At 37.9% G+C, this 13,393-nt stretch overlaps 1 protein-coding gene across 1 annotated transcript in view; it reads left to right on the top strand.

Annotated features, from left to right (window-relative positions):
- Positions 1-12,407, top strand: part of LOC140141075 (small G protein signaling modulator 2-like) — a 128,282-nt gene extending 115,875 nt beyond the window's left edge. The window contains exons 15-22 of the mRNA XM_072162848.1: positions 223-368; positions 4,465-4,533; positions 5,545-6,393; positions 7,074-7,281; positions 7,719-7,828; positions 9,562-9,658; positions 11,064-11,144; positions 12,319-12,407. Coding sequence (XP_072018949.1) covers positions 223-368; positions 4,465-4,533; positions 5,545-6,393; positions 7,074-7,281; positions 7,719-7,828; positions 9,562-9,658; positions 11,064-11,144; positions 12,319-12,407 — 1,649 coding nt within the window. The remainder of the gene's footprint in view (positions 1-222; positions 369-4,464; positions 4,534-5,544; positions 6,394-7,073; positions 7,282-7,718; positions 7,829-9,561; positions 9,659-11,063; positions 11,145-12,318) is intronic.
- The last annotated feature ends 986 nt before the right edge of the window (positions 12,408-13,393 follow it).

Below are 13,393 nucleotides of genomic sequence, written 5' to 3'. Positions count from 1 at the left end.
TGGGTTTTCACAGATCATATCACAAATATGTATAAATAAGCAAGTCAATGAATAAATAAAATACGGGGAATATGATGTGCAAGCAAATACAAAAAACTTGTACTTATTAAAAATGCCAAAATCTTAAAACCAAATGTATCAACTTGTGTCTTTTTAATTGATACACTCACATTCTTTCTCTGTGATATAAATTATCTTTCTTGTTGCACTTTCTATGTATAGGGTTAGCCCACTGTCGACACCTGCGCACGGTGCGGACACATTTATCAGGACTAGTTCACCCAGTCATCATAACAAAAGAAGGTCAGCTGTCTGCAAAGAATGGTCTCACAGAGGAAAGGTGGCATCAACTCTTTGAAAATGAAATGGTAAGCACTACTACTATACAATCAAAGTCCCTGTGTTTTATATGCTTGGAATTCTTGCATATTCATGAGGGTCGTTCATTTGATCCTGCTTGTCTAACAATTACGTCAGCATCGTTGGCCTTCGCGTATACACGATTGAGCGTTGTGCCGTAAAAATATGCTGGTATGTGCGTAGCAGTTTTGCCTGTCACTTCATTCAGCGATCTGCCCTCATTATAATTATCAGGTGATGCTGAGACTATATGATTTATTGAGCCAATCAGCAGCATGGTAAGAATGGTGGTAGGGCTGAAGAGCCTTAACCCCATGAGTACTACCTGCTGATTGGTTATAAGAAGACTATTATGATTTATTGAGCCAATCAGCAGCATGGTAAGAATGGTGGTAGGGCTGAAGAGGCTTAACCCCATGAGTACTACCTGCTGATTGGTTATAAGAAGACTATTATGATTTATTGAGCCAATCAGCAGCATGATAAGAATGGTGGTAGGGCTGAAGAGGCTTAACCCCATGAGTGCTACCTGCTGATTGGTTATAAGAAGATTATGATTTTATTGAGCCAATCAGGAATATGGTAAAAATGGTGGTAGGGTTGAAGAGGATTAACCCCCATGAGTACTACCAGCTGATTGGTTACAAAAAGACTATTATGATTTATTGAGCCAATCAGCCGCATGGTAAGAATGGGGGTAAGGCTGAAGAGGATTGAGCTTAAATATCTAGAAGCTATGTTTTCATTGGTCACTCCGATGAGTAGATCACATAATTATCCAATCAGAAACAATGTAAGGAAGGCAGTAGTTCTCAGGAGCTAAGGGTAAATTGAATACATGTCTTACAATGCAATGGAGATGTGGACATAATAGTCTGATAGTGACCAGACCTGAATCAATCAGGTTCAAGTCGGCAATGATGAAAAAGAAAATGGACATATAAAAGGTTCATAACTTTGCAACCATATATTCAAGAGAGCTGGGGATTCAATATCAGTAAGTGTAGGTACTAAACAAGTTAGTAATGATAGGTCATAATTGTTTTAATTTAACTTAGACACAGGGTAGCAGATATGAAAAAAAAAGCATTTTTTTACGCCAGACCTAATAATAATAATAATAATAATAATAACAATAATAATAATAATAATAATGATAATAATAATAATAATAAAACAGCATTTATATAGCGCATTGTGAATCACAGATTCCTCAATATGCTTTACACAATAATAAAACTACCAAACGTGATCAATTTATAACATATGAATTTAACTTTAAAAATAAATAAATATTAACTATGCATAAAATAGCAGGCCAGCTGCACAATACAAAACATTGATAAATGCATAAAGCAAAGACACCGCCACCTCCATCCAAAGGATGGAAACGCCTGTGAAAAATGAGAGACCCACCTACATGTATGTACCATAACAGCCAATCCATGGGCCTTCCATGATAAATATGACACTTATAATAAAAGTACACACAAAGTAAAAAATTATTCTCATAAAATAACTAAGACATACTGATACAAAACTGAAATTTAAAAAAGGGAAAAAAAATATTGAGCTGGTGAAACAGCTTAGATATACTAAAAATGACAATCAAAAACCTGCACATACATAACAAATAATTTAAGCAAAAGACACAACCATCTCCATCCAAAGGATGAGGACGCCTGTGATAAGAAGCATGAAAGATCCAACAAACTGTTGTTAGAACATAGAGATCTTTTTGTAAGCAGATTTTTTACATTCAGGTTGCTTATTGCAGTGCATTGTGGGATATATGCAATTCACCCTTTATTTGGCATGATGCATTGCATGTATTGTTATCGACTCTTTTCCATGCATCATTGCTTGTTATAAACATATCAAAAAAAGTAACTAACCCCCCTTAAATAATGGCTATCAAAAAGGAGCTATTGTATTACAAATCTGTAAAATGCGTTGGAAGCAGAATTTATTTCTGTGCATTTTGACACCTTATTTGATACGATAGCCCAGAAAACAATAAAACACTGGTCAATTTAATGTAGTGAGGTCCAGATTTGAAAGTTGCACTTTCATACAAATGTTTACAATACAAAAACACTCAGATATCATTACACAGATTTTCTTCCATTACACTGAATACAAAATCAATAGCATTTACTGCAACCTTCAAATCTTGGGCCGCAACGATCTAAATGTACGCTGTGACGTCAACATTTAGTCAATTGCTGCAAATGAGGTGTCAAAATGTGCAGAAATAAATTCTGCTTCCAACACATTTTACAGATTTGTAATACAATCACCCGTTTTTGAATAATGGCCATTATTCAAGGGGGGTTAGTTACTTCTTTTGAGATGTTTATAATGGAGCAGTACAGCCATAAATTGTCACAACGTACATTTTTTTTTGTAACAGCCATAATGATCTCATTATACTATCACGGTACATTAATGCCTAATGATCCCGTTTTCTCTTCAACGACGGATGACAATTCTAAATGGGCGATTCCAGTTGAAATCCATACACCCCCTATGGAAGACATGACATTAATCTTCTACACAGGGAGTGTGAATTTCAAATGAGGTTACCTAAAAGGGTGACTTCATTTGAAATTGGCACCCTCCATGTGGGATATTAAGGTCATGTTTTCCACGGGGAGTGTATGGATTTCAACAGGAATAGCCCAGTATATGCTCCTCTTATAATGGAGAAATCATTTGACCATTTCTGGTGAATTTTATTAAAAGTAGTTTGGCAAAGCCATTATGGGGTATACTCAGTTTGATGGATGGTACATAGAAAGAACTGGGTCACCTAACATACATGAGCAATTTAAAGCAGTAATTTATTGATATGACAACCAAATCTAAATTTTATCCATTTTATTTTGCAAGATTAACAGTCTTAAAGGTCCATAACCCGATCGACAACATCATCCCCCCGATGTTTGTCATTGTTAATGAGTTTTTGGTATCACAAAATAGATCGTATTTTTCTCATTACTATCCTGAAATTTTCCAAGTCGATGTATTTCCGGAGAAATCAGAGAATTCACACAAAAATAGCTTCCTTCCTGGCTACCAATTTCTTGAATTATGGACAGGTTTATCGTAGATAATTATAGTCTCCTCAACAGCTAGTTTGGTTTCACATCATTCACATTGTATGAAAAGAGCGAACCGCAATAACTGCTGAAGAGACTTCAGATCGACCAGCATTGGCGTCGGGGCATTTCTGTTTTGCTTTGTTATTGAGCTCTATTGCCATTATGCCATAATTTATATACAAAAATCATCATGAACGATATACAGACGAACACGAAAAGACTGGTTGTGGGGAAATGTCACCGTAGTAGTATTGAAATGTGTACCTAGTACAGTGTGGAGCTTGTGTCAGTGCAACCACGCCACGCACGCATGGCACATCACGAACGGGAATTACGGCACATGTTATTGCTTCCCTTCCCAGAATGCAATTCATGCATACCAAGTATTGGGTTGCAAATTTTGCTATTTATTCACATTTACGTAGAAAATACTCTCGTTTTTTTCACAAAGCTGCATAAAGGGACAATATTTGATATTATATGTAATTTTAAAGACAATCCATATCCAAAACCAATAGGGTTACCCCCCTTTAAGGCCAAAAAAAATAATTGTTTGTTTGTCCTCCCACAGCATTGAAAGAGGAGGTGCGGGCGGGCAGATTGGTTTTTTAATCATTTATGGTGACTTTAAAAAAAAACCATTTTGTTTCTTTAATATGCAACATTATAACTTGTGTTCATGTCATAGTCTTTTAATGATTTTAAAATGGATATAAATCCATGTATTTTGAAGTCATTAATAATATAAGACTATGACATGAATACAAATTATAAATTTGCATAATGAAGACACAAAATGTTTTTGGGGGGCTTTTTATTTTCAACCATGAGCAATCCTAGCATTTAGCTCTAGCTAGGTCCAGAGATACTCCAAATCTGAAAAAAAAATATTGGTGCGGGCTTAATCTGAGGAGCGGGCCTTAAACTAATCTTGTTGTTATTCTAAAAGTATGTACCATTCTTCTCATCACAAGAATCCCATTTATTTGTTTGTTTGCAGATCACAGATGAAGCTGAGGTTATGAAGCTTGTGTACTTTGGTGGTGTACAACATGAGATCAGGAAAGAGGTAAGCAATAGGCTATTCCAGTTGACATCCATACACCCCCTATGGAAGACATGACCTTAATCTTACACACAGGACAGGGAGTGTAGATTTCAAATGGAGTCCCCCAATCAGACAACCCTATTTGAAATTCACACTCCTGGTGTGGAAGATTAAAGTCATGTCTTCCATAGGGGGTGTATGGATTTCAATTAGAAAACACAGTACTGTCCTTCATTTAAGCATACTAGGCTAACTCTTGAGTATGCTATCATGACGATAATACCCAAGGTATATTCGACCTAGTCAGTACTCCAGGCTCTTAATTCAGTCATTTTGGGGGCGATTATGAAAATAATTAAATGTAAGTTTAAATGCGGAATGTATCTCAGATAAGATTTAATTGGTAAATTTATTTAGACATTTGACCAATTACATTTGTTCAGGCACATTGAAAATGGGGTCAGAACTCAGAATTGCGGCGAGAATCCGAGAATTGATTCTTGCAAAGATTCTCATAAACAGATTTGCATGAATCAAAGTTGATTCTTGCAAACTTTTGTAGTGTACACAGAAGTTGATTTGCAAGAATCAAAATATTACCGCACATTTATTTTGCAAAAATCAAGATTAATTCTCGCACTGCAAAACTAAATTCTGACCCTGCGAAAACGGGGCACTTAGACAGTTGTCACTAGTGACATTTTTATGTCAAAATAGGCTACATGGTATCAATACATATGGCTTCCTTTTAATTGGTAGTTATTGCTAGAAATAATTGTTGAAAAACTACACAAATATGTCTTGCATGTTGGATCAATGAACAGGGCTTCTGAATATAATGATGGTGTATTCTTTAAAGGGGGAAAGGACAATTTAAACCATTCAAACATTTTAATAATTTAATAATAATATCTGGTAACACTATGTTTCAGTTAATGTAATCTACATAAGGTTTGTATTAGTTTATATTTGGGGTTAATTGTTCACATGGCAAATATTTTAATTGTTACATATTTTTGACAAATTTCACAGGTTTGGCCATACCTGCTTGGGCACTACAAGTTTGGTTCCACTGCTGATGATAGGTGTTCTATTGATGAGGGCGTGCGTTTGACATATGAGCAAGTGGTTGCTGAATGGATGGCTGTCGAGGCGATCATCAGGCAACGCGAGAAAGACAACCAAATGGCGAAGTTCTCATCGGAAAACAGCTCAGAGGGTCAGATTCCACTTACAGGCCGGGATCCAAGTCTCGATAGCGAAGTCTTCGAAATTGAAGAAGATAACGACGACTATATCGAAAGCGGGGAAGTGAGGGAAATGTCGGAGCTTACGAGCGAACAGATGACGATTGAGCAGAGGGAGTTTGTACAAAAGGAAGATTATCTTGTGTTTGAATGCCGTAAATCGCGCCAGGACACTTTAGAGAGTGAGATGGGACGCAGCATGAGCGAGGCATCTGTCGATAGAGCCGATGTCGTGACTGGGAAAGAAACGCCGCAAGGAAGCCCTCCAAGTGACGAAGGGTTTGGCGACTCCACAAGTTTGAACTTGAGCGTCGGTCGCCAATCCACGAGTAGTGCCAAAGATGTCATAAGCGCCAAAGATCAGATTACTCAGGATGACGATGCCACCCCTGCTGCGTCCACTCTTGAGGGCGATGTTGTGCTAGAAAGGACTGGTGCACGTAATTCAATCACGGTGGAATTGATCAATGGGAAGGGGAGCACGAGTCATGAGAAGGAAGACGCAGATGAGGAAGAAGAGGAGGATGAAACTGGAGACCATCTTAGAGGGTTGAATATTCCTGATTCCGTGAGCTTATTATCGGCCGAGAGCGCTACAGCTTCCCCGGCTTCGTCAAATGGTGGCGTGTACTCGGTAAGTCTTGACGTTTGACTACGATCTTAATACAAAATTCAATGTTTAACATGATTCAAAAGTAATTTTATTATTTTTGTTATCAAATTAAAAATATTGTATGCAAACTTGTATCCAAATTCTTTTTTTAATTGATGTGATCCAAATCTGAAGTTGCCCAGTGATGCCATCATTTGAGGATCGTTTCAGAGAAATTTTAAGTGTGAGATACATGTAGCCAGTGACTGCATTGATACTACTGCATGATTTGACCTACCTTGACCTATGCCGTTCACTCCAACATGGGGTTGAGTGGTGGCATCTGTTTCACGATGGCCCTCCATTTCTGTCTGTTTATAGATTGGTGACTAGCCTCCACCACAGACTTCAGGTTTAATTTGGTGCAGTCAGCCTTGATGCAATCTAGCCATCGTTTTGGTGGTCTACCTCTGGGTATAGGTAGGCCCATTGGTTGGACTGGCTGATTTGTTAATGCAGGGGCTGGAACCCTGGTGTTGTAACTAGCTAGGCGGGTGAGACAATCCTCTCCTAGCCACCCTGAACTGTCCGTCACCTACTGAACAAGTCAGTCGGCTCACAACCCCCACCGTCGTGAGGTAGACCAGGCCGCTTACCCATTAACTCACAAGTCGGTCGTCCTCTCACACTACAAGTTCATCACATGCTTGTCTATTCCGCAGACGGAACTCCTTGACACGTTCAGTCTCAACCTCCACCGCGTCGACAAAGATGTCCAACGCTGTGATCGCAACTACGCATACTTCAACATGGGGAACCTGGAGAAGCTGCGCAACGTCATGTGTAGCTATGTATGGGAGCACCTTGATGTAGGCTATGTTCAGGGGATGTGTGATCTAGTGGCTCCGTTATTAGTTATATTTGATGATGGTATGTACCTTTACATATGTGTTGATGTTTGTTTGTTTACCTTTGTGTATGTTTACTTGTTGGGGTGTGTGCATATTATACAGATACCAACTGTGGAGCCTGATGGCATCTGTTGAGCTCCATGGTTGGAGGTAGCTTCAAAAACAATGTCTTTGAGCCATTGAAGGGGGTATAATAGCCCTCATTCTGTGATTTGAAGACTGCCGTAGTAAGGCAATTATGTATGGATGTGCATGTGTGAAACTCCATGGTTAGAATGTGGGTGTGTGAAACTACAAAACATTTGCACCAGGAATCATGATGGCTTATGGTTATGTGAATCAGACCCGTAATCATATCAAGAGCTATCTTCAATTTGATCAAGTTAAAGATGCTTACTCACGATTGTTAACATATTAATTATTGCTTGTGACCGTTTTTCTCTCTTTCTGATACAGAGGCCAAGACGTATAGTTGTTTCTGTGAGTTGATGAAAAGAATGTCAAAGAACTTCCCTCATGGTGGTGCTATGGACAATCATTTTGCTAACATGAGGTCACTTATTCAGGTAAGGGAAGGTCTACCCCCTAGGGTTGATTTATGGGTAGTAAGGTTGATTAAGGGAATGGAGGTAGACATACTTTCCCCCATGGTGGTGTAATTTCACTCTTTGAGGGGGTCATATACATGTATATGGTAAGAGGGGCTAGGGGTGAGGGTACATACTGAGCCAGGGATTTTGTGCCTGTGTACCCGGCGAATTTTTCGGGCGGGTAACCGGGTACCCGAAATTGAAAAAAAATAAAGAAATTTAAAAACATTTTTTTTTTTTTTTTTTTAAGTTATAAATTAATTTTTTCGGTTTTGTAGTGTCCCTGGATCTAGACCTAAATGCTAGGAATCGTTCATGGTTGGCCTAAAAAAATGTTGCATGATTGTGTTTTTAATATGAAAAGTGATAATTTGTGTTACATGTCATACTCTATTAATGATTTCAAAATGCATTGAATTTGAATGCTTAAAACATATTAAAAACACAATCGTGCAATTTTTTTTTTTAGGTCAACCATGAATGATCCTAGCATTTAGGTTTTGGTCCTGGGACACTACAAAACCCCCCCCAAAAAATAACTGAATTTTTTTTTTAATTTCGGGCACCCGGGCAGGGTATTTCCTGCCCGGGTAATGAAATCTCGGACAGGTACCCGCGAGCCCGTCCGAAAATCCCTGGCTTGGTACATACTATGATCAGTTCGTAATAGTCAAGAGTCCGAATCGGTCACACAAAGCAAAGTTTGCATATGTACTGCGCCCAGCTGTGTGTACGCCATTCTATATAAATCCACAATGTTATGAGTCCTGCCTGTTACGAGCTGATCAGAGTGTATAGTATCCATTACGTTGGCTATTCCAGTTGAAATCCATACACCCTGTATGGAAGACATGACCTTAATCTTCCACACAGGGGGTGTAAATTTCAAATGGTGTTACCTCAATGGGTGATTCCATTCAAAATCTACACCCCCTCTGTGTGGGATTTTAAGGTCATGTCCTCCATTGGAGGTGTGTGGATTTCAACTAATATATCCTATATCATTGTATCTTCAACAAATAATTGCAGAACGTATACATCATTGTCATTTTTTGTTGAGTGTAAGACCATCATGGAAGTTTTCCTGGAAAAGGAAATTGAAACCTGTAATATATGTTGAATATATTTAAAGCAGTTGTTAAGCAAAAGTGTAATTGTTAATTAAAAGCAATATATCTTCATGTAAATTTGAAGTGCATCAGTCAAATTAAGTAGCTCAAAACTTAATATTGAAACCCTGTGGGTGTCACTAACACAAGTGATCATACAGGTATATGCTTCCCAGGAAAAAACCCTGTTTGGGTCCTCGCCGCTCCGAAAATCTCTGAATTTGACCAAAATAGAAAACTGAAAGACCCCTGGATTGCTCCTTCCCCACTTTTCTCACTCTTCCTCCTCATTTTTTCAGGTGATTTTCAACCAGAAAGCCAATAAAGACCCTTGATTTTGACCGTTCACAGCTCCAAAAGACCCCCTTTTACAAGTATGCCGTCAGTTCCCAAAGACCCACCGTCTCTGAATTCTAGGGGAGCATACCCACCAAAATTTGATAATGTGCCCCTGCTCCCACATTAAAACAGCTGGTTTTCTTTTCCAACTCATAGTAAAGAAGTATAAAATAAGTTTCTTGTAATTCTATCAAATAGTTTTCTGATCTTAATTGAAGAAACATTAAAAAGGACTGCTATCTCAACACTTTTTCTTTGTAGATTTTGGACTCTGAGATGTTTGAGTTGATGCATCAAAATGGAGACTACACTCATTTCTATTTCTGCTATCGCTGGTTCCTCTTAGATTTCAAGAGGGGTATGTAGAAAAATGCTAACCAAATTTGAACAAGGAAACTGCACACACATTTTTGTAATCATACTTGTGCATATATATTAAAGTTCTACAGTGATATAAAGAATAATAATTGTATATAAATTGCCTAAAAGTGAAGGATAAGTCATTAAAATTGTCATTAGGTATTTTTTAAATGAAAAATTTGGCAGAAAATGAGGAAAATAGTAGTAAGTTGAAGCCCCATTGAAATACATGTAGCTAATTTGTCTACATATTAAGTAAAATAAAATGAAATTACAGATTCATGTCATATTTTGTCTTTAGTATACAGCTTTTGGCTTAACCACTAACAGGTTAGCACATCTTTGACACTAACAAAGCTGTCAAAATCTGAATGATGATTTTTACGATCCTCCTAATGAGCAAAGCACTGAATAGGCCTTTAGCAGTGCTTGACAAAATATCCAAGTTCTATTTTAGTATATTTTTTAAGCTTTAATGTATTTCAACAAAAAAGACCACTTCTGGATGTCTTTGGCGCTCCATATCTTATGGAGTTTTTGAACAGTCCCTGTGGCTTTCCCAATGCGTAGTTTTACGTCCTCGGTGCAGGATCCAGATTGACAGATCTTCCCTCCTATGTATGTAAACTCCTCAACTTGGGCTAGTGGTGTTCCATTGATATTTATATTTATTTTTGTGTTCTTTTTGGTGATTGCCTGTACTTCAATTTTTCCTATGTTGATTTTCAGTCCCAGTGTTGTACTACTCTCATGCACATGGTTTACCAGAGTTTGTAGGTCTTTTTCACTCCCAGCTACAAGTGTGATGTCATCCGCTAAACGTAGAATTAGAATGCATAAATTGAAATTACACTTTGTACAAGTCTTTAGACTTGATTGTCACAGCGACTTGATTGTCACAGCATGTGAAAAAACACCCTAAAAAAGCAACAAAAAAATTTGGCCCTTATTTCCAAAAATTGACCAAATAGTAAAATTTGACTTTTATTATTATTTTATTTTATTTAGTTACAACTAACTAAAGGATTAAGATTTAGCTATGTTTCATTTGGCAAAACAAGATAATATTTTTTTAATTCCAAAAGATCAATGCTGTATTTTTCTGAAATAGGGAGTAGTGCTTTATGCAGTTGCAATGCAAATGTTGCTGTCAAAACACCCTTGTACGTATGTGTATACAATGTTGGATTAGGTTAGCATGGATGTTTCAATACTGCAACCAGAGAGATGCACACAATGTCACTACCAACTTGATATGAAACAAAGTATAGTTCAGTATCCAAAAAATCTTTCCTGTGTTTCTTTCATGTCACAGAGCTAGTCTCACGATGACACTTTTGCTGTATGGGAAACAATCTGGGCAGCCAAGCACTGTGCATCCGGCTTCTTTGTGCTATTTATAGCTTTGGCCCTGGTTGAGTATTACAGAGATATTATCTTGGATAATAACATGGACTTCACCGACATCATCAAGTTCTTCAATGGTAAGTCAATTTGTGTAAATAATGGGCCATTCTATTTAAAATCCACACTACCCCTGTGGAAGATTTTGGAAATATCTTCCACAGGGGGAGTATGAATTTCAAATGGAATGAGCAAATTAGGCAGCTCCATTTTAAAGTCACCCTCCCTCTGTGGAAGATTCAGGTTGAATCTTTCTCAGAGGGTGTTTGAAATTCAAATGGAGCTGCCTAATGTGTTAATTCCATTTGAAATTCATACTCCCCCTGTGGAAGATATTTCCAAAATATTCAACAGGGGGAGGGCGGATTTTAAATAGGATAGCCCAGTGACTGTTAGTCCAAGGAGAGAGCCATTGAGCTAACCAAAATTGGGTTGTGCTATCCCACTAACTCCCACCTTCCCTTCCCTCCTTCCCTCCATGATAGTGCAGACTTGTGAAGACAAATGCACAGTGGATTCTAAAGTCCTAAATGACTAGCCGGGATAGATTGAGGCAGGCAGTGGCTCAAGAACCTTACTCATTTGAAAACTAACTGTAAGATACATGTACATGGGACCCATGACTTTACGTCTGCTCCAAAGGACATATTACTCTCCTGGTTCATTTACAGGGAGGGGCAGCATTGTGTTATTTGCTATACTATTTGCTTTGGCAAAATATTGCAGGGTTATTATACTAGATAACAAGATGGGCTACACTTGCATGAATTAAGTTCTAAGCATGTATCAAACAGAAATTTGCTGCTGTAGTGCACATTAGGAACCATTGGTTACTGGTTCAAGCCTGGGCTCATACACCTGTTCCGAATTATGATATGCCATATGCTTTGTATTGTGATCATTTCGATCAGTGGTTCGTAACAAAGAAAGTGTGAGCCAGTTGACCTAGCAACGGTCCTATTCTAATGTGCACTACCAGAGCTGCCAACTCTCCCTCTTTTCGCAGGAGACTCCCTACTTTTAAACCTTCAGAACCCTTAATTTTTGGTCATCTCCCTGAAAAGGAAATGGTTTCATCCATTAAGATGTACACATTTTGACAAATCTCCCTGATTGCAACAGGAAATCTCCCTTTTTTTCAAGATTCAAATGTTGGCAGCTCTGCACTACGCCATCAAATATATATTTTTTGGGATAACTCACTTCACCAACACTGACCATCATAACTTTCATTCTCATTCGATTTCCAAACAGAAATGGCAGAGCACCATGAAGCCAAGGATGTCCTGCAGGTAGCCAGGGATCTTGTTCACCGTGTACAGAGCCTCATAGAAAATAAATGAACCTACCAATATGCGTCATCAGCGGATTAACCTCTACCCTGCAATCCCAAATCAGATGAAAATGAGTGCTACATTTGTCTCTCCAGTATTTTAGTCCTATATTAGTGGTTGGATATGACCTGTTTTCCTGAATCATAAATTGGAGGAAGAGTACTACCCTTGTCTCTCCAGTATATATAAATAGTATAAGACCTTATTTCCTGAATCCCAATTTGTAGGAAGAGTGTTACCCTTGTCTCTGTAGTCCTTTAGACCAAAATCAGTGGTTGGATATGACCTCTATTCCTGAATCCTAAATTGGAGGAAGAGTGTTACCTTTATCTCTGTAGTCCATTAGACCAAAATCAGTGGTTGGATTATGATCTCTATTTCTGAATCCTAAATTGGAGGAAGAGTGATATCTGTCTCTGCAGGATTATCTGGTCCATGGAGGCCAAAGGAGGCTAATTTGAAATTGAGATAAAGGCAATAAAATGGAGTAAAAAACAATAAAATATATTAGCAAATAGACATCACAAAGCTTCATAAATTTAGAACCAAGTATGCTAGACCTTTGGTTCTTTCTGTATTTGATAGCCTAATGTTTGTACATGTATAAGGTAATAATTAGAGTAACTCAATTGTCAAAAATGCCTCCTTTGATCTCCATGGACCAGATCATATCACATATTACTCCCAAATCAATGGGTGAAAGTGACGTTAATTTCTGATCCCAAATTGGCGGAAAGAGTGCAACCCTTGTGTCTGCAGTATATTTATCCCAAATTCCCACATTCCAAACTGGCATAAGAGTAGTAGCTTTGCACCAAATCATTGGTTGAACTCCCTGAATTCCAAATAAGGGGGAGACAGAGTGCTACAGTTAGGCCAAAAAAAAAAAAGTTGTTTGTTTGTCCTCCACCGCCCGCTCCTCAGATGAAGGCCTGACCAATATTTTTTTTTTTTTTATTTTTTTTATAAAAATAAGTAAAATTCAATTTTTTTTC

Source organism: Amphiura filiformis, chromosome 2 (assembly GCF_039555335.1).
Source record: "Amphiura filiformis chromosome 2, Afil_fr2py, whole genome shotgun sequence".
Lineage (NCBI taxonomy): Eukaryota > Metazoa > Echinodermata > Ophiuroidea > Amphilepidida > Amphiuridae > Amphiura > Amphiura filiformis.
This window is presented reverse-complemented; position numbering and strand designations above follow the sequence as displayed.